The following is a 23,479-nucleotide window of genomic DNA, read 5'->3' as shown; positions in this document are numbered from 1 at the left end:
TATGGCATACCATTCACATCTAAACTCATCAAATTGTTATATTTTTCAATTTTAGAATTTCTATTAGGTTCTTTTGTTCACTTTCAATTTTCTGCTGAAAATTTTGTCTTTATGTACTTGAACATATTATAAAGCCTGTATCTGTGTCTGATCATTTCATTATTCAAAAATCTTTAGAGATTGTTTGCACATGTGACACCCCAGCTATACTGTAAGCTCTTTGAGGGTGTATAATGTGTCATTTATTCTTGAATGGCTCATGTTCAGCAGTTTTTTTCCCCTCTCATTCTTCCATCATATTGTCTCATTTGTTCCTATGCTAATTATTTTGAGCTGAATGCCAGATAATGTATATGGAAAATCACAGATACAATATGAGGCTTCAGGTGATTATATCTTTCTCAAAAAAATTTATTTTCACTTCTGGCAAGCAATGAGACTTGGTACACTAGTAATCTTGGATTACCTTAATACAATCAGAGAATAAGAAGATGTGGTGTAAAAATTTAATCTCTGTGAGGGGAGGTAGATCACTTTATGATTCACCTTAACTTCTAGGGAACAGCTTTTCATCCAAGGTCCCAATCTAAAGCCCTACTTAAAAGACCCTAAATAGTACTTTTATCATTAGCCTCAAGAATTTGAGGGTTTAGCCACAGCAATTAGACAAACAAAAGAAATAAAAGGCATCCATATAGGAAGAGAAGAGATCAAACTGTCACTGTATGCAGATGACATGATACTATACCTAGAAAACCCTAAGGACTCAACCCCAAAACTACTTCAACTGATTAATAAATTCAGCAAAGTAGCAGGATATAAGATTAACATTCAGAAGTCAGTTGCATTTCTGTATACCAGCAATGAAACATTAGAAAAGGAATACAAAAATACGATACCTTTTAAAATTGTACCTCACAAAATCAAATACCTCGGAATACACCTGACCAAAGAGGTAAAGGACCTATATGCCAGGAACTATAAAACTTTAATCAAAGAAATCAAAGAAGATGTAAAGAAATGGAAAGATATTCCATGTTCCTGGATTGGAAAAATCAATATTGTGAAAATGGCCATACTACCCAAAGCAATCTACAGATTCAATGCAATCCCTATCAAATGACCCATGACATTTTTCACAGAACTACAACAAACAATCCAAACATTTATATGGAACAACGAAAGACCCAGAATCGCCAAAGCAATCCTGAGAAACAAAAACCAAGCAGGAGGCATAACTCTCCCAGACTTCAAGAAATACTACAAAGCCACAGTCATCAAAACAGTGTGGTACTGGTATCAAAACAGACAGACAGACCAATGGAACAGAATAGAGAATCCAGAAATAAACCCTGACACCTATGGTCAATTAATCTTTGACAAGGGAGGCAAGAACATCAAATGGGAAAAGGAAAGTCTATTCAGCAAGCATTGCTGGGAAACCTGGACAGCTGCATGCAAAGCAATGAAACTAGAACACACCCTCACACCATGCACAAAAATAAACTCCAAATGGCTGAAAGACTTAAATATACGACAGGACACCATCAAACTCCTAGAAGAAAACATAGGCAAAACACTCTCTGACATCAACATCATGAATATTTTCTCAGGTCAGTCTCCCAAAGCAATAGAAATTAGAGCAAAAATAAACCCATGGGACCTCATCAAACTGAAAAGCTTTTGCACAGCAAAGGAAACCCAAAAGAAAACAAAAAGACAACTTTCAGAATGGGAGAAAATAGTTTCAAATGATGCAACTGACAAGGGCTTCATCTCTAGAATATATAAGCAACTTATACAACTCAACAGCAAAAAAACCAATCAATCAATGGAAAAATGGGCAAAAGACCTGAATAGACATTTCTCCAAAGAAGATATACTGATGGCCAACAAACACATGAAAAAAATGCTCAACATCGCTGATTATAAGAGAAATGCAAATCAAAACTACCATGAGATACCACCTCACACCAGTCAGAATGGCCATCATTCATAAATCCACAAATAACAAATGCTGGAGGGGCTGTGGAGAAAAGAGAACCCTCCTGCACTGCTGGTGGGAATGTAAACTGGTACAGCCACTATGGAGAACAGTTTGGAGATACCTTAGAAATCTATACATAGAACGTCCATATGACCCCGCAATCCCACTCTTGAGCATCTATCCGGACAAAGCTCTACTTAAAAGAGACACATGCACCCGCATGTTCATTGCAGCACTATTCTCAATAGCCAGGACATGGAAACAATCCAAATGTCCATCAACAGATGATTAGATTCGGAAGAAGTGGTATATATACACAATGGAATACTACTCAGCCATAAAAAAGGATGACATAATGCCATTTGCAGCAACATGGATGGAACTAGAGAATCTCATCCTGAGTGAAATGAGCCAGAAAGACAAAGACAAATACCATATGATATCACTTATAACTGGAATCTAATATCCAGCACAAATGAACATCTCCTCAGAAGAGAAAATCATGGACTTGGAGAAGAGACTTGTGGTTGCCTGATGGGAGGGGGAGGGAGTGGGAGGGATCGGGAGCTTGGGCTTATCAGACACAACCTAGAATAGATTTACAAGGAGATCCTGCTGAATAGCATTGAGAACTATGTCTAGATACTCATGTTGCAACAGAAGAAAGGGTGGGAGAAAAACTGTAATTGCAATGTATACATGTAAGGATAACCTGATCCTCTTGCTGTACAGTGGGAAAATTAAAAAAAAAAAAGAATTTGAGGGTTCTATTCAGCTTTTCAGTCTCTTAGCTACCTCCTCAGGAACTAGAAGATACAGCTAGAAAAAAGGTAGCCCAAATGTCAGGCTCACCTTTCTAAGTGTCCTCTTTTTTCTCTTAGATCTAGCCCCATACTTCTTCACAGCCTCGTTATCTCTCCCATGCCTTCAAACAAATACACACATGGAGACACAAATATAAACATGGATTTTTTAAATATTCCTATTTTGATATCAGGTTGGTCTCTAGTAGTTATTCTAAAAAGGAGAAGGACTATGTCTCTGTTTCTTGAAAATAATTCCTTGTCAATTTTATGTACTGTGGAAGGCAACTATGGTCACTATTATACCACCAGTGTACAATTTTATGTATTGTGAATACTGTCTCAAAGTTTATAACTGTCTTCACTTTAAGGTGGCTTTCACTCTTAATTTCCATACAGTGAAATATAACAATTTTTCTTAGTAGTCAAAGATTGTATGCCTTATTCAAAGTGTTTCTCTGCCTCAAAATCCAGAATATTTTTAATATTTTTTTTGGCCAAGTATCTTTTCAAATGCTTTTGTCCATTTTTTAACTGAGGTTAATGCACTTATTAAAAATTTGAATTATAAGGGTTCTTGTTATATTCTGGAGAAGCCCTCTGTCAGATAAATGTTGACGTTTTTCTCACAGTCTCTGTGGTGTCTTTCTACATTTTCTCAACTATGTCTTTTGTGAAATTTTTAAATTGTTTTGTTTTGTTTTGTTTTGCCATTCCCACGTCATATAGAAATTCCCAGGTCAAGGATGAAACCTGTGCCACATTAGCAAGCCAAGCCACTGCAGGGACATCAGATCCTTAACCTGCTGCACCACAAGATAACTCCAGAAATTTTTAATTTTGACAAAATTGAGTTTATAAACTTGGAGGGCAAGGTGACTATTTTTATGTCCTAAGAAATTGTTGTCTATCCCAAAGTCACAAAAATTTCCCCTATATTTTTATCCACAAGTTTAAGTTTTATCTTGAAGCATAAGGATTTATTATCCATTTTGAGTTGAATTTTGCATTAGATGTAAGTTTTGTATTATGGTATAAGTTCAGGTTTTTTGTTTGTTTGCTTGCTTTTTAGGGCCACACTAGCAGCACATGGAGGTTCTCAGGCTAGGGGTCCAACCAGAGCTACAGCTGCTGGCCTTATACGACAGCCACAACGTAGGATCCCAGCACATCTGCAACATACACCACAGCTCACGGCAATGCCAGATCCTTAACCCCTTGAGAGAGGCCAGGGATCAAATCCGCATCCCTCATAGATACTAATCGGATTCATTTCCCCTGAGCCATAATGGGAACTCCTTGGTAATATCCAGTTGTTCCATATTTTTTGTCAGACTGCTCCTTCTTTGTTTTGTTTTGTTTGTTTGTGTCTTTTTAGGGTTGCATCCATGGCATATGTGTGCCAATACCTGTAATTTCTAACCATATTTGGGTGTTTTTTTTGTCGTGATTATGGATCACAGTTTTCAACTTTTTCAACTTCTAGAGCTTCTTGTCATCTAGCAATGTTTTTTGAGCACCAGACATTGTGAATGCTACATTGTTGAATATTTGAATCCAGTGTCCTACTTTAACAAAAGTGTGATTAAGCTTTATTCTGACAGGCAGCTGATTTACTTAAAAATCACCTTGATCTCTTAGTCAGGACATATCTGGAGTAGCCTTTCTCATAGAATTTCATCCTGTGCATGTTAAGACTCAAGTCAACCCCTACACATATTTCTGGGGCTTTTTTTCAGCATAGCTGTCACCTCTCAGGTACTCTGCCCATAAATTCAGGTACCTCAGCCTTCTTCAACTTTATCTCTTCAATTCTGCAACAGTACTATGCACTTCTTACTTTTCTTGAGATGCCCTTCACTGTGCCATTCCTAAAATTTTGTCTCCAGGCAACAATCAGGGAAATCACAAGAAACATTTATTTCTTTACTCTCAGGGATCTCAATCCTGCACTGCCTGTGAGCCAGTACTTGAAAACAATTGCGTCTCCCTTCTCCTGCCCACCGCCAGCCACACCCTACCCCCCACCTCACCGGTTTTCTAGTTGTTTCTTCCAGTTACTCTGTCACAGCTGAAAAGGGAAATCTCTATTTACTTGTTCTATTATGAGTTAAAAGTTTTCATTTTAGAGATGCAATTAGAATTTTGTTTTGTTTTAAATACAATGTGAGATGAAAATTCAACTTCATTTTTTTCTGGCTCCATTTATTCAACCATCCCTATTTTTCCTCCCTGATTTGATATTTTACCTCTACTACATAACAAAGTTTCATATACACATGGGTCTATTCTGAGCACTCAATTTTATTCCTCTGGTCAATCTGTTCAACCCTATGCTAACATTACATTCTCAATTACTATAAGTCTCAATATCTTCTAGGGTAAATCTCTCCTGTTTACCACCTTTAGATGGGCTTTATTTATTCTTAGCTTTCACTTTTCCTTGTAACATTTTAGAACCATCAAGTGCTGTGAATAACCATGTTGTAATTTATACAGAGTTGTATTGAATCTACAAATCAGTATGGCAGAAAAATTAATGTTCTTATATTAGGTAGTATGTTCCACTAATAGAGTATATCTCTCCATAAGAAAATGGATCATCTGTTACATTTCCTACAGTTTTATAATTTTCATTACATGGGTCTTACAATTCTTTGTTACACTTGTTCTTCAAAACATGATATTCTTGATACTATTATTAATGATGTCCCCCTTGTATTACATTTCTGGTAGTCTACTGCTGATATATAAAAAGTATAACCTACTTTTACATATAAACATATTTAGCCACTGTTAAACACTATTATATCTAGCAATCTACAGTCTTAGCCTCTCTATCTATATTGCCAACACCTTAGTACAAGCCAGTATCATTTCTCAACTAAATAACTACAACAACTTCTAATTAGTCTCTAATTTTATTTTGTTTTGTCTTGTCTTTGGCAACACCCAGGACAGGCAGAAGTTCCTAGCAGCTCTAACCAGAGCCAGAGCAGTAACAACACTGGATCTTTAACTCACTGAGCCACCAGGTAACTCCATCCCAGTCTCTAGTCTTGCACTCTACCCTGAAGTTAAGGATTCTTTACTGGTCTTGCTCTCTCTCTGGCCTTTATACACTGTTCCTCCTCTTTCCATCTCTTCATGGTCAATCTAACTTCTGCATTAATTATTCTTTTAGTCTCTGGTCATTGTCCTCAAACACTTCTGAGATAAGCTAACTAGTTTTCTTGTGTGTAGGATATCACCTTTTACTTAATTTCTTACTACCCTTAATTTTTCTGTCTCCAATTAAACTATAAACTTTTTGAGGATAAGCTTTCATCTCAATTTCCATATATTCTCAGAATCTTAGAACTTCTGACATAGAAGAGGAGATCAATACAAAATTGTTCATTAAATAAAAGAATAAAATCTCATTTACTCTTGAAAGACCCATTTGAAGTAGTACCATTTAAATGTCATTTTGCAGACCAAGAAACACACAAATCTACATTTCTGACTCAAGAAACATTAATCTACCCATGAATCTGACTCAAGAAACTAATTTTAGGAAAAATGTCCAAAATACATGATAAATGTTTTATTATAAAAATAATTTTTTAAATTTTAAACTTGTGTTTTAAATAACTACAAACCTATCACCTATGAATAAAATAAAGGAGTCAAAAAAAAAAATAAAAGATCAATGGTTGGGAGTTCCCACTGTGCCACAATGAGATCAGTGGCAACTCGGCAGCACCAGGATGCAGGTTCAATCCCTGGCCTGGTACAGTGGGTTAGAGGATTCAGCATTGCTGGAGCTGATGCTCGGATCTGATCCCCAGCCTGAGAACTCCACAAGGCAGCCAAAAAAAAAGAAAAAAAAAAAAAAAAAAAGATCAATAGTCAATATCAGGAAAACTTACAATTAAAATATCAAAAGCACTGTGATTTTTATTATGGTAACTAAACATCTTGGGTTGCTCAAAGACACATGGTTTTCAGTGTTAAAATGGAGAAGTCCCAGGCAAAACAAGACAAGTTGGTCAGTTGGTCACTCTCATTTTCATACTAATACAAACAAATTTACTCAAAACACATGATTGGAATGGATTTTTTTTTTTTAATTTTAAGATAAAACATGTAAGAGTATATTTTGGACATATTATTGTTTTTCTTTTTTCTTTTTTCTTTTTTTTCGGGCTACACCTGCAGCATATGGAAGTTCCAGGAATAGGAGTTGACTAGGATCTACAGCTGCAGGCCTACAACACAGCCACTGCAAGACTGGATTTGAGCTGCATCTGTGACCTATGCTGCAGCTTGTGGCAATGCTGGATCTTAAACCCACTGAGTGAGGACAGGGATCAAACCCACATTCTCAGAGAGACAAGGTCAGGTCCTTAATCCACTGACCCACAACGGGAACTCCTGAACAAATTATGTTTTTTGAGTCATGCAGATGTGTATTCAAATTTCAGCATCATATCTTTATTATAAGCAAGTTACCTGGCCTCCTTGAGTATCAAAAAATATAAATATTTCCTGAGTAGTATACATCTTTTAGAAATTCTAGAATATACGTTTTAATGCAGAAACACGTGCCCAACTTCATTTCTATTTCTTAAAGACAAGCATGTATTAAAATCCTTACCTGTGTTACTTCTTCTACACCAGTCATCTGGTACTTCCTCATCCTTTCAAATACTGAATGATCTGCACAGCCCCCCTGTGGACCATATTTATGGGGATAGTCTAAAATACAAAGAAATGTCATCACTGTCACATGTTTATATATTACCAATTATCTTACAAATGAAAATGTAATTGTCATAATTAATGAAAGCCATAAATGCTCACTGAGCACCAATGGGAAAGGCATTATGCTAGGAACATTATTTTAAAACCTAGCAGGTTCTAAAGTTCTCCATCAATATTACTGGTCCCTGATTTTGTCAAATGAATGATTTGTGAATACTAGGGAAAAAAATGAACAAAAAAAACCAGTAATCATTCTTTATTCTGGGTTTAACTCTCCCAACTTTTCCCACTTCATCCTAATACTACAATTTACTTCATTTTGTAATTTATAATTTTTCTTTTGAACACATTAAATTTCTTATACTGCAAGTTTACAAAGCTACCTCAATCTGAACTACAGTTAGGCTAATGTAATACTACATTTGGTTTGAACTCCTTCAATGAATACCAATAAGACTTAAGGGAAAGTAACCTAGAAACACACTCCATGGCATGATAAGAGCAAACTGAGCTTAAATTTTTTCAATGTATAATTCAGACACACTGAGAATGTGGGCCATTCTTTAGGTCACTGACTTAGACACATAAAAAAGGCAATGTCATTAAAAAAATAGAGAAATTCAGGGTTCCTGCCATGGGTGCAGTAGGTTAAGGATCTGACGTTCTCTGCAGAGGCACAGGTTCAACCCCCAGCCTGGAGCAGTGGGTTAAGGATCTGGCATTGCCAGATCTGTGGCAAACATGTGATTCCTGGCCTGGAAACTTCCATATGCCATGGGTGCAGCCAAAAGAAAAAAGAGGAGTTCCCATCGTGGCACAGTGGTTAACGAATCCGACTAGGAACCATGAGGTCTCAGGTTTGGTCCCTGCCCTTGCTCAGTGGGTTAAGATCCGGCATTGCCGTGAGCTGTGGTATAGGCTGCAGATGCGGCTCGGATCCCGAGTTGCTGTGACTCTGGCGTAGGCTGGCAGCTACAGCTCCGACTGGACCCCTAGCCTGGGAACCTCCATATGCCACGGGAGTGGCCCAAGAAATGGCAAAAAGACCAAAAAAAAAAAAAAAAAGAAAGAAAGAAAGAAAGAAAAAAGTGAAAATCAAAACGGGGGTGGGGGTGGGGTGAGGAGGCTTGATTTAGACACTAAAAGAGATATAATAAACAAATGCAAAAAAAGGCACTTTAGGATAACTGGAGAAGTTTTACTACAGACTATATAGTAAATGATATTACTGAATTCATGTTAATTTTTAAGGAGTGAAACAATTTAGCTACTTAGGAAATGTACAAATTTTTAGGAGATGAGTGCTGAAGTATTTAGTAATGAAGTTTCATGATGTCTGAAATCTGCTTTCCAATCATTTCCCCCAAAAAAGTGGGGGTGGGGGAGAGTTGTGCAGTACAAAACACACCACAGCAGGAACTCTTCTTGTAACTGCTTTTAAGTTTGAAATTTTCAAAATAAAATTAGGACTAAACAACTGCAGTATCTGTAAAATCAAATTATTTCAAAGTGGAAAACTAACATAACAAAAGCTTTGAATAAGAAAAAAATCTACTATTTATTACTCATAGGTTTCAAAAGTTGGCTTTGGAGTGAGAATACAATACCATCCAACATATATCTATTAAGAATCTACCACAAAGGGTGGAAAGTTCTCCAGTATAATACGCTAAGATTTTCACTTCTCCATGTTTCAAGGGATCTGCCATATTATCATCAAAATGCCTTCCTCTGTTACTATGATTTTAACATAAAATTGTCCCAATGACCCTTGCCCAGATGGGACCTAGTTTGCCTCAACCACCAGCTGAAGAAATTTCTCCATTCCAAGCACACAAATTTCAATAAACAAAAAATGTATAAGCATATTCATAGACAAGTGTACACACACACTTAAGTTCCTTCTTCAGTTGATATACTTTAAATCTCTTAGAACTTTGCTACTTGTTTCAACTGTCATGTAAAGCCAAGTTCATAGTTTGATGCTATTTATAAAACTTTCATTTTGTGTTACTTTAACTCAATACTGGGATAGTCCAGTTTCCAACAACTAAAAGCGGGGCCTAGTTTGTTTGCTAATTTTAAGTCATGGACTTATCTATTTTTTAGGAGATAATAATGTGTACTAGGAGGAGTCTTTCTGCAGACCCCAGGAGCAGCTAGGCAGAGAAATAAAAAATGCTTCTTACAGAGTACCAATATAAAAAATATTTACCACAGAAAAACAGATGAGATTAATGTATATATTTTCAAAAGCTTATTTTGATTTTTGTTCCAGTATGACAAGCAACTAACTTACTCAACTAGGATGTCATGTTCTTATTTTTCCTTTATGGGTTAGTTTGTGGTGCCTTAAATTAGATTTGTTTATTAAGTCAATACTTAATCGGAATCTATTTTGCCATTTACTTTAGGCTAATGTAAACTAAATGAAATAAACCTTTAACATTTCCTGAAATTTGTTTGTTTTTGTTGTTGTTTTGTCTTTTTAGGGCCGCACCCACGGCAAATAGAGGTTCCCAGGCTAGGGGTCTGATCGGAGCTATAGCTGCCGGCCTACACCACAGCCACAGCAGTGATAGATCTGAGCTGCATCTGCAACCTACACCACAGCTCACAGCAACGCCGGATCCTTAACCCACTGAGTGAGGCCAGGGATCGAACCCGCAACCCCACGGTTCCTAGTCAGATTCGCTTCTGCTGCGCCACAACGGGAACTCCAGCATTTCATGAAATGTTTAAAAGAGCTCAATTAGACATCTACACACACACACACACACACACACACACACAAGCTATTATAAACTACAGTTCAAATTCATCATGAAGTTTCTTAAAACCACCTTATTAACCCCCATATTTTAAATTGCTATCCCTCCCATAGACCTGAACACCTATGTCTATAGGTGCATGTACCTCAATGACCCCACTCGCAAATAGGAAAGTATTTAACTGAGATTTTCAAAAGAAAAGCCCTGTGATTAAATCATGATAGCCAGTTTTGAGATGAAATTTCCCCAAATGTCTACCACCCCTGGTATCTGCATCCCACACACCCTACACAACCAATTTTAAGTGTAGGGGACAGGAGGTGAGAGGGAATCATCTGTTTACCAAAATGCACAACCTTCCAAAAACTCTTCACATCAGCCGCCTATCAATCAGTGAAATAGTAAAAAAAAATAAAAATAAAAAAAATAAACGTTCAAAGATTTTATTTGAAAAAACAACTCTACTCTTGATCCAGTCTGGCAGCCATTCCTCATGATGTACATTATGTACAAAGGTAGACAAAACTTCTTAGTCTCCCTTCCAAGTTAGGTGTGAAGAATAACTGAGTTCCAGCTGAAAGAACGGGAGCAGCAGAGAAGTATACAGGCCAGGGTTCTCCCATGCTCTTTTCACCTTCTGAATGGCTGGCAGGAGACAAACTGGGAAGGGCCCAATAATACAGAACAAAAATAAAGTAGCCTAGATTCCTGAATCATTTATTCAGGAAGAAAAGTTGCCTGATAAGGAATATTCATATAAAGTTATTACAGAGTGAGAAGTGAATTTTCAGTGTATTTTATCACTAAATTTGGGGACTGTCTAGTACTGCAGACAGCATTACAACTTAATACGGGGTAAAAAACTTTTGTTAAGGAGAGCAAATAAGTCATTTTATAGCTAATCTACATTGGCATTTGGCATATTTTTCCTATCACAGACAACAGCCAAATAATCTTGACCTAGCATATCAGAAATTGTTCAGCAGTGTTAGTATTTCTTGCTATTTCTTGAATACTTTCACTTTTAACTAGTTTTCACTCATCCCAAAATACAATTCTAACCAAAAAAATTAAGCACAACTAAGCTGTATTTCACAGTACAGTAATAACTGCATCTTTTAACTAAAGATAGAAGCTGGTAGACTCTGCAACACTCAGATTAAATATTTTGCATATTTAGAGAAATACGTGCTGTTATTATTTTTCTAAGTTTTTTAAGAAAATGTATTAAATGCAAAATTTTCAGTTTTAGAAAGCTAAAAGCTGTGAGATTCATTGGCAATCTAGTTAGAAGTCCACCACATAACAAATATGTCAAAACAACGTTTTGTTTTCATACCTAATTCAGCTCAACTAATACACTTCAAAATGTGGTAAAGTCAACTGATAAGCATGGTTTTTTCAAATCTAAGAAATACCAAATGTTGTAATATCATCATGACAGAAATTAGAACTTACCCTTCATACAAAGCATACTATGGGAGTTCCCGTTGTGGCTCAGTGGTTAACGAGTCCGACTAGGAATCATGAGGTTGCAGGTTCGATCCCTGGCCTTGCTCAGTGGGTTAAGGATCCAGCGTTGCTGTGAGCTGTGGTGTAGGTTGCAGACACAGCTCGGATCCCGCATTGCTGTGGCTCTGATGTAGGCCGGCAGCTACAGCTCCGATTCGATCCCTAGCCTGGGAACCTCTGTATGTCGTGGGAGGAGCCCAAGAAATGGCAAAAAGACCAAAAAAAAAAAAAAAAATTACTATGAATTTTGAATCTGTCCCTGTACAGGCACAAAAAAGTTGCTACAAAGTGTTTCTGGAAGAGATTATTTCATAGCTTCTAAACATGTGAACAATTGTATGTGCAAAGCATTTAACTAAACATTTTACAAAATTCAGGAACAGAGAAAAAAATATCCCTATCTTAAACACTAAAACATCATTTTTCTTGATATAATGATAAGGGAGGCCAATGCGAAATATATATCTGATTTACATATAATCAGTAATCCCTACTATATAGTATCTCAATAAAATACCTTTCAGATATTAATAATAAGGACACTGGTACTCTAAGTCATCAATACACTGGCACTGATGTTAGGCATTTGAAAATTAAGATTAAGATAATCAAATAACTACTTAATGAATGGATACCTCATCTACTTGATAAAATATATAAAGTTTATTTACAGGTGTAAACAAATATACACAGATATATACACACATATGTATTTGTGACATTGTAAATACAGGTGATATTAGAGTGAATTTCTTTCCTACCATTCCTTCACATGGTTAGAACCAAGCAAGCACCAGTATAATACCAAAACCGCCAACAGGCTAACATCAGCAGGAATTGAAAGGAAGCCGCCAAATACTTAAAAATAGAACAGCCATCCATCTAGCAGACTATCACTCCCCAGGGTGAAAAGGTGGCCTGGATTCAATAATAAGACTGCCCTGCCCCTATCCCACCCCTAATAGGTTGCATTTGGCTGGAATCAAGGGAGCACTTAATGTTTCATAAAATCACCTCTTCTGGCCCATCATCTTGAGGCAGGAGACAGATGGGCCCCAAGCTGAGCACTGGCAATCTGTCCCCTGAGGACAGATACTTCAAGGTAAAGATAATGGCAGGAGCAAAGACAGGCTGAATCTTGCTCAGGTAAAAGGAGACCACACATTTCTCATTCTTGAAGTCAAGAAGACCTCCCAAACTACATGTGTGCAGAAAGTTTCCTTGGCGTCAGAGAAGGGAGGGGAGCATCAGACCATAACAGGTTCTGTCAACTTCCCAGAGACCCTTGTGCCAGAACCCATCTTGGCTAAATCATGCACAAGCACGCACACAGGGGAGGGTCCTGATTCAGACAGAATACAGACTTGAAGCCAGACAAAGCAAAACGGCTGGCCAAGAGAGAACCCAGAAGACTGCCACCACAGAAATGACTTAAACCACCCCATAGGCCTGTGACTCTTTCTCTGGGCCCACCTAAGTGGCTATCCGCACTTTTTTCTCATAATAAACACTTTACCTGTTTTAGTACTTTCCGTCTCTTTGTTGAATTCCTTCTTTGAAGCAAAGAGCCAGGGCCCTGCTCCTAGCTACTGGCCCTTGTCATCTAGTGGTCAGGATTTGGTGCTCTCATAGCCGCAACCTTGATTCAATCCCTGGTTGGGAAACTGAGATCTCGCCTCAAGCTGCCACACACTGTGGCCACCTCACAGCTACCCCAGATCAATCTGGTAAGTGTCAAGAGAAGCATTCTGCAGCACTCTTCACCTCTATCAGGAGGATTCCAGCAGGAATCAAGGGGAAGGCCTAGAATTCTCCCTATTCTTGGGAGACATTCCCTTGAGCCTCACTTCACTAAACACGTCCAGCCATCTACCACTTTCTGTCTTGGGCCCATCAAGACTATTCTCTTTTTCCTGAGACTTTCATAGTCATGGACCACATCACCAAGTATTCCAACTTACCATAGGTTTTGCTGCCTCCAAGTCACTACTTGCCTCTATTACCTTATTTATAGCTCCTAACTCACTGTCACTCTGACACCACCCAATCATAACTCTTATTAGCAACTCCAACATTCATGCTGATCATCCTTCCAATACACTCATACTACCTTTCTCCAAGGGTGGTCTCCTACCTCAACCTCTCCCTTACAAGGTCAAACTTTAGAACCTATTGTTACTGGTAAGTGAAACCTCTTCTTAATCTCAACTTCCTTATCCTACTTTCTTTCTAACACTCATCTCTTCAGAATATTTCCTTCAACAGCATGAAAATCCTTCAACCCGCCAATGCTACCACCCTGTTCACTACTGGATATCTTCTTTCTCCTTATTCAGTTTAAATTCCATAGTCAATTATTTTATAGTTTCTCCACTGCATTTGCCTTAAATTTCTTTGCCATTCCCCCACTCCCAACTCCCAACCAAAACCTGCTTAAATTCAACTCTCTACCTATACCCCTCCAGCTGAATGAGGCTGGAGAAACTGGTAACTATAACTACTCTCACTCAAAAATTATAATCTATAACCTCAAGCAGTTCCTTTATGCCTCCTGGCAATGATACTGCATTTTCAGGGTCCCTTCTCAATTCCATTTCACTGTGTAAGTACAGGCAGTCCCAGCTTTACCACATTAGTATAGGCAGTAAAACTGCCCATGCAAGCTGAAACAATGCAAAGCCATCTTAATAATTAAGGCAGAAAATTATAACCGTTCCATGACCTTCAAAAATTTTTGTCAAAATATTGAAACTCCCTTATTGTTTATAAATGTATGGGGAATAAAAATAATAAAACTATTATTTAGTACATTATAATGTAACACATTAAGTTATCAAGAAACACCAAGAATTATAATTTTTAAAAGAACTATAGTGTTTTATTTCTTTGTAAATTATATTTTATATATCATAAATTTTATATATACATTCTTTTTGAAAGCTTGATATTTAGGGCAAAAATTTTTTTCCAAAGCAATAAAACAGTATGTATATATGCTTTGTCAATGAAAAAAAAAAAAAGTTGCCTGCCCTATCAGTAAACAAAGGATTCAGCTACCAAGGCACTACAGCCACCCCTGGACCGTGAGCCCTGAAGGAACTTAGGATGAAGATAAACAGGCTGCGCACCTCCAAGCCCTCAGCCATTGCAGCCACCTCCAACTGTGCACTCTGTGAGGAGGATTCAGGATGGAGAAAAGCAGGATACTGGTCCTAGATAGTTAAGATGTATATCAGGGGAATGATTTCAATGAGCCCAAACTCTTGCATCGTCCCATAAATAGAAAAGCACTAAATTCCTTAACTTAAGATACCTGGTTTTCTTCAGTTAACAGTAATCTTTGCAAGTTCTGACTACCTGGTCTTGCAAAAACTGCTATATATATTGGCTCCTCCCTTACTTCTTTGGAGCAGTCCCTTAGAGCTATCAGAGAGGCTATCTCCCCAGCTTAAGTCCTCAGTTTTGTCCACCAAATAAAACATAACTCTCAATTTATAAGCTGTGCCTTTTTTTTTTTTCAGTCAACAGCTTCAAAATCTGTCAGCACAAAATTCTCCCCAGAGAATAAGGGAATCAAGTATAAAATGTTTCCCATATACTTTCAAAAGTTCTAGAAGAGCCCATTTTCCCTGGTCACCATATTAACTATGAAAATGGACAATGACATTTTTCCTCTAAAATTACTGACAATATAATCCCCATTTCTAGAAAAAGCCTTTGTTCAGCTAATGAATAAGCCCTCATTGAGATGCTAAATCATAGGATGCACTGTAGTTCCTCTGAAAAGGCCAAACAGCATATTCTTTCACAAAGAATGAGTCACTGGTGTAGAATATTCAGCCTATTTAAAACAAAGATCAGCTTTAAATCTAAGGCCTTTCTCCCAGTTCCTTTGCATGCCAACCACTTGCTTCTGTTTTGTTGTAGGAGGCACAAATATAAATAATACATATATTGTGATACCACCTCAAGCAGGAAATAGCTCTAGTTAACTCTCAATCATCCACTCCAGGAAGGGTGAATATTTACAGCTCAGATCATCTGCCCAAAAGTGCCACGCTTAAAACAACCACCTCTCACCACATACTAACTAAAGTAGACTTTGCCTCCTCACTACACCCAGCAAGGTATCCCTCCCTCTGTATGACTGCCAGGTTAGGAATTTGACTGCAGAGTACAAAACTTGGTGTAAGTCCTCCAATAACATGCAATGAATCACTAAATTTAATCAAATGACCTAACTTTCATTACATTAATTGAATTTAAAAGAGAGTGATTCCATAGACAATGTACAAAAAGTTGCTTTGCTCTTATCTGGAGGGAGATGAGTGGGGTTCTTGCCCATGAAAGTGCCACTTATTCCCAAAGTTCCCAAAAATCAACAAGGATTCACTGAGACAGTAAAAACAATAGGTTTTTTTTGTTTTCTTTTTTTTTAAAGGAGACATGAAGAGTTTGGAGAAGAATGGGTTAAGCAGTCCCCAACTGTCCTTCCTCCTTCTAACTCCAGTGGACAAATGTCACATTCTCCCTAGTACTCCCTTCCCCATCCCCCACGTCAAGTCTCTATTTGGGGAGGGTGGGGAGAGCAGGGGAAGAGGGGCATAGTAAAAATGAGAGAATAAGCTAAAGATGGTGCCCTTTTCCACATGCACTCACAACATTGATCTCCTAGGAAATGCAGAGCTGGTCCAGACATGTCCCTTGCTACCTCTGATTTTTAAGAAGAAAGAGTTAGTGGTGGGACCAAGGGGACCATGGGTGTCAGGCCGATAGGAGAAATGTTGCTTTATTATGCTGACCAGTTATAAACAGCATCACTAGACTGCAAAGTACATTAAGACAGAACCTCTGCCCTGTTCATCACTGTGTAAATCTTGACTGAATCCTGTATTTTTTTTTTAAATGTCACTTTTGTGGAGCAATTAGATATGTCTGTAGAATGTGTATTAAATCAATGTTAACTTTCTAGATAAGAGAGCATAAATTTGTACTACCTTCTTAGAGTTATCTGGCAATATATATCAAAATTTAAATATCTGAAAACACCACTTTTAAAAATTAATCTTAAGCAAATATTCATACAATGAGGGGGGAAATTACACACAATAAGGTACGCTGCAGCAATAGAAAAAAGTAATAAACACAATAAATGCCTATTTAGGAGTTCCCATCATGGCTCAGTGATTAACGAATCCAACTAGCATGAGAACATGGGTTTGATCCCTGACCTTGCTCAGTGGGTCGGGGCTTGGGCATTGCCGTAAGCTGTGGTATAGGTCACAGATGCAGCTTGGATCTGGCATTGCTGTGGCTGTGGCATAGGCCAGAGGCCCAGCTCTGATTCAACCCCTAACTGGGAACCTCCATATCCGTGGAGTAGCCCTAAAAAGACCAAACAAAAAAAAAAAAAAAAAAAGTCTATTTAGTGATGAGCTAGTAAATAATGCATTCATCAATGAAACAATGAAATAGTACACAGCCATTAAAGAGGTAGGGCTATATTTATTGGCATAGAAACAAATCTAAGATAAATTGCAAATAAAATTTAAAATGGTTTAAGTAATAAGTAAGATCTAAAGGACTATTCACCAAAATGCCAATGGTGATAGACACTTCATCTTCTACTTAATTCACATGCAAGAATGTCTATTTTATATAGTCATTTGATAATCAGAAAAATCAAAAATATTTCCAGCTTTAGAGGAAAAGTAGTTTGGACTCATCGAATTTTAGAAAAAATAAGGAATATTGATGATCTAATGACCTCATTTCGTAACATGAAAAAAAATGAGACAAACCCAGAAAAAGTAAGTTACTTACTTGCATAATGTCACAAAGCTATTCTAAAACATCATCCTGATTTTCCTTCAAACTTTCTCATACAAATGCTATTACCTCTTGTGCTTTCTTCCTACTATGTCTGCCACTAACTTGTGTGATCTTAAGCAAATGAATTAAACTCTGAAACAGTTTTATGTAGTTGATCTTAAAGATCACTTTTAAATCCATGATTCTGTAGTCTGTCATCCCAAAATGTGTCTCTCTGGCCTGAGGGTTATTTTAGACTGATTTTTAAGAAACAGAAGACTCCAGAAGCCTTTCTTTTTACCTCCCCTATAACTGCCTCAAAGGTTTTAGATAAAGAACCTGGTCCAGGAAGAGCACTATCATCAGAGAGATGTAAATACAAAGAATATGGGCTAGGTGTGGTAAGAGGAACCTGGCAGGGCCTAGAAACTAAAGTCCTCTCTGTGTCCCATTGTCCTTGCATGGCATGGCAAGCATTTGTTTACCAAACATTTGCTTTTCCATCTTGCTATAATTTTTTTCCTCCTCTTTGACGTATCAAACCCTTAGCCCCTTCTCCTTCCAAATGCCATGTAAACCTCAACTGCCTAACCTTGTTCTGGAGTCTCATTTTTCCAGAGACTTCATACATACATACTTAAATTTTATTTCCTCCTGTTAATCTGTCTCATGTCGGTTTAATTCTTAGACCAGCTAGAAGAATCTAAAAAGAGCAGAGGGAAATTTTTTCCTTCCCCAACAATTCTAAGATTCTACAGTTGCTAAAAACCAGTAAAATCCACATCAATGAATTCCTAGTCTAATGTTTGAAGATAAATATAACATGATTGCCTACAGAGATTATCTAATCTCCAAATATATAAACCATGAACAGAATTTAACATTTTTATAATAAATCTGGTATCATAATGCTTCTTTAGAAGCAGTTCTTTCAAGGCCCAAGTATTGGACCAATATCCTCAGGCAGGCTCACAAGGTCACCAGTATAAACATCAAGCACTGGGTTATGCTCTAAGAGATGAGAAAGACAGAGTTTTAGTTCCACTTACCCCAGGACATATACATACACATACTTTTTTTTTTTTTTCAGGGCCACACTTGCAGCATATGGAAGCTCCCAAGCTAGGTAGGGATTGAATCAGAGATATAGCTGCTGTCCTACACCACAGCCAAAACAACTCCCAATTCAAGCCACATCTGCAACCTACACCACAGCTCACAGCAACACTGGATCCCCTTAATCCACTGAGCGAGGCCAGGGATCAAACCAGCATCCTCATGGATACTAGTTGGGTTCGTTACTGCTGACCTACAATGGGAACTCCAAAATACACATACTCTTAAATGCTATTTCTACTAGTTTTTCTATAACTCATCCCTCATAAAGGTTAAACCTAAAATATAAATTTACCCTACTTTTCAATAGTGAATACAGCTGCACTTCTGCCAAAATAGATAATGATACCAAAAGCCTTAGCTTGCTTTTTTTTTTTTTTTTTTTTTTTTTTGTCTTTTTGCATTTTCCTTGAGCCGCTCCTACGGCATATGGAGGTTCCCAGACTAGGGGTCTAATTGCAGCTGTAGCCACCGGCCTACGCCACAGCCACAGCAACGCAGGATCTGAGACATGTCTGCAACCCAGACCACAGCTCACAGCAGCACCAGATCCCCAACCCACTGAGCAAGGCCAGGGATCGAACCCACAACCTTATGGTTCCTAGTCAGATTCGTTAACCACTGAGCCACGATGGGAACTCCTTCTCTTCTTTTTTTTTTTTTTTTTCTCCTCCTCATCTTTTTAAAAAAATCTGCATGATAAATGTCTTTACTGTCATTAAGTCCTTTGACTTTAGCCACTATTAAACTAGTCCCTCTTAACTTACAATATAACTTATAAATTACTGGAGTAGAAGCCAGGAAACATGGGTTCTTGCCCAAGTTGTTTAAAACTCATCCTCAAACTCTGGGCTTAGAAATAATTCTAATGTCTTTTGCAACAGTATTAACGTTACAGAGTTCTACTGAATTCAGCACTATGCCAATTTTCCAATCTACTCCAATTTTACTATGAACAGTTTGCTGATGATGTATTAAGAAACAATGCCTCTGAAAAGAAAATTCTTATTTTTAAAATGTACATGGTTGTAAAGTTTAAATTTTAAACTTTGAAATTCATTCTTCTTACCATCAAAACAAATTTTTTTCCAAGTCCTGAAAACATATGACTTGACAGTATATTGAGAACTATATTTAAAACTGCATCTTTAATACCATATCCAGATGTACCATGATTTAAATTCCCTAGTCAATCTCTGTGTAAAAACATTTCAAACACTGCAAAACAAAATCATGAGGTGACATTTCTCAGAAGAAAAAGGAAAAAATTTACAAATATACTTTCTAGGATGAGTTTTAAATCTGTTTTACAATATAAGAGCTTTGATATTTTTAAATAATCTTTAAATAATCTTATGTTTCTGAAATGATCATTATGCAGCTAAAATGCTTTCTACTAATGTTTTAATACATATATAAATACATACATATGGAGACCAATCAGAAAGTGTCTTGATTTAAAATGCTCTCAAGTTTTATTTACATAAATAAAATAAATTGGGACTGAATAATGGGGAAGGATTGGGCATACTGTCTCCAAATTCTGAATAAAAAAAAAAAAAAAAAGAATTAAACGCCTCACTGTCTCTTTTATCTGTTTTTTTTTAATGTGTTCCCAATTTATTATCTCACACTTTTAATTAAATATCTTTTAAATAGTTACCATTTCTCTTGGCCTTCTCAACTTTTCTTCATTTTGTGCCTGAGAAGTTAATTTATATTTCCCTAGAGATTAACTCAGAAAAGAAAAGGTCAATGATGCCTCGAAATTTTTCTATTTCTTTCCAATACTGTCACTGTGCTTAAGAAAACTAAGGATGAAAAAAAAAACAAAAAAAAAAAAAACAAAAAAAAGAAAACTAAGGATGTATGATCAATGCTGAATAAAGCAAGTGAATTAAAACATATTGTGAAAAGATTAACCAATAAACTTCTATACACTGCAGGCATTCTGAAGTCACGGACCCTTCCAATCATGTCTTAAACCATCCTGCTACTGAGTTACCAAACAGAAAATGCCATTTGTCAATCTTTCCAAGTGTCTACCACAGTCTGTCACAACTCTGTATGCATAAGCACATTTCCATGCTCCAAACTGGACCTTAAGCATGAATAGAACCTTTTCAGGGCAATCTTCAGAATTTCCTGTTACTTCTGGAAGGACATTATCCATCTGATAATGTCAGATTTGAACAATGCTAGTCATTATCAATACTTTCCAATTCAATTCTTCCTTCCCTCTTTCCCTTCTATCCTTTGTCCCTCCTTCCCACTATTAGTAACAAAGAGTTGGAAGTCTTAATGGCTAAGATAAGACTCATATAAGCTCATAACTTCAAAAACACAATATGAAACTAACTGATTTTTTAAGGTTTATTAAAAGCAATATCCTGAAGTTTCACAAATGAAGAAGCTTCTACATGAACAAGGCCTTCACCTTGAAATGGTTAAGTAAAATTTAAGTCTCAATTTTTCAGAACAAGAAATAAGGGGTCTTCCCATTGAAGCACAAGAGAGAGAAGCAACAAATATAGTAGTAGCCAGCACACAGGCTGAAAGTAAGAGTGTCATACTCTGATGAGGCAAATCAAGCTCTCCAGGCTCCCCGATACCACATAAAGGAAAATAAATAAATCTGAAGAGAAAGAATAAACCTACACAGTCTTACTCTGCAGCTTCATATTTTTATTTAAAATACCTTTTAATTCAGAGATGAAATATTTCTTTTTAAGTATAGCATGGAAAAATTACTTAGCCTTTGCCTCTCAGAAAAGTAGTATAAAAAAGGGTGAAAAGGTCCACTATTTACAACTAATGATTCTAAGCAATCACATAGTCATTCCTAAAAGCTGTTCATATTTAGATTAACATGAAGTGGGAAAATGTTTTCCTCAGGTTTTTTTTTTTAAAACAAACTAGGCCAAGGGGCAGAGAACTAAATGGCATTCTTAACCTGTCATAATTGTTCACACTTCTGTGTCCTAGAAGAGAGTGCTTTTTACCACCCAAGTACAGAATTGAGTAAGTGTGAATTTTAAACTGATAACTACACGCAGTTAACACCTCCACATCTAACTGGGTATCAAAGCATCTAGAAGTTATTAAATATTTTCACAGAAAACTCTCTGTGTTCTGCTACAGAACAGCCTCAGAAGCCATTCCCTAAGGTTCTCCAGAATAGAATTATCATTTTCCACAGTGGTTTCATACATTCATGCCTAGACTTGCAAAAAATAGTATTAAGAGGAGGGCAGTCAAATTCTCATCCAGACTCCTATCCAAATTTGGCATGCCTCCCTTGTCATTTGCTTATGTTGAAAATAACACATACAGGGACTCCAAATTCACTTAAGCATATATACAATGATCTAAACAATCATGCAATACTTTAGTTGTAAAATTACATTATCGGCACTTAAGCAAATTATATGAAAATAATAATATTATTAATATGTAATAAATAAAGGATATCCTTTCCCTATTAATTAGTCATGAAATAAAACATCATTCCTAAACATGTTAAGAATTTGGTTCAGGAGTTCCCGTCATGGCGCAGTGGTTAACGAATCCGACTAGGAACCATGAGGTTGCGGGTTCGGCCCCTGTCCTTGCTCAGTGGGTTAACGATCCAGCGTTGCCTTGAGCTGTGGTGTAGGTTGCAGACGCAGCTCGGATCCCGCGTTGCTGTGGCTCTAGCGTAGGCCGGTGGCTACAGCTCCGATTCAACCCCTAGCCTGGGAACCTCCATATGCCACGGGAGCGGCCCAAGAAATAGCAGCAACAACAACAACAACAAAAGACAAAAGAAAAAAAAAAAAAAAGAATTTGGTTCAAAACAGTAACAGATACAAATGTGTGATTTTAGGGAGGCTTTCAGAAAAGACCCAGAAATCCTTGGATTAATAGCAGCGAGAATTTACAGCTTTCTTCCAGTGAAGCAGAAGATACATGGTTATGAACATGAGATCCACAATCAAATGACAAAAGTTTTCTAAGGCTTGGTCTTCTCAAGTATAAAGTGGAGATAACATGTGTGCCTATATACCTCATAGGGTTATTGTGAAGGTTAAATAAAATAATGCAAGCAAAGAACTTTATATGGGAGCAGGAGACTGAGCGAAACAGATCTAAGAGATTAAGAGGCACAAACTTTCAGTTATAAAGTAAGTCATGGGGAGGTAATATACAGCATAAAGAATACAGGCAATAATACTGTAATAATTTTGTATAGTGACAGATGTTACTAGTCTCATCATGGTGATCATTTCATAACGTATTTAAATGTCAAATCACTATGCTGCATAGCTAAAACATAATACTACATGTCAACTATCTCTCAATTTTTTTAAAAAGTAAATTTATCTATCTAGCATCTAGAAGAGGGGTATGCAAAGAATAGCCCACTAGATAAAGAAGTCCTTTGGTTTTGAAAGCTAAAGATGTTTTTTACATTTTCAAATGGTTGGGAAAAAAAAAAGAATTTAATTTTACATGACCGTATGTCATATAAAAATTACATGAAATTCAAATTTAAGTGTCAATGACTAAAGTTTCACTGGAACACAGCCATGTTTTTTCATTTACACATTTTCTATGGCTATTTTCAACTACAATGGCAGAATTTAGCGGCAACAGAGCTAATATGGCCCACAAAGCCAAAATACTTATTATCTGGCTCTTTACAGAAAAAGTCTGCCAACCATTGGTATAGAAGCTAGACTGGAGCAACTATT

At 37.0% G+C, this 23,479-nt stretch overlaps 1 protein-coding gene across 1 annotated transcript in view; it reads right to left on the bottom strand.

The window, feature by feature from the left end:
• The window catches only part of ADAM10 (ADAM metallopeptidase domain 10), a 118,461-nt gene that overhangs the window by 37,764 nt on the left and 57,218 nt on the right, over positions 1-23,479 (bottom strand). The window contains 1 exon segment of the mRNA NM_001130531.1: positions 7,430-7,530. Coding sequence (NP_001124003.1) covers positions 7,430-7,530 — 101 coding nt within the window.

This window comes from Sus scrofa, chromosome 1, assembly GCF_000003025.6.
Source record: "Sus scrofa isolate TJ Tabasco breed Duroc chromosome 1, Sscrofa11.1, whole genome shotgun sequence".
Taxonomy (NCBI): domain Eukaryota; kingdom Metazoa; phylum Chordata; class Mammalia; order Artiodactyla; family Suidae; genus Sus; species Sus scrofa.
This window is presented reverse-complemented; position numbering and strand designations above follow the sequence as displayed.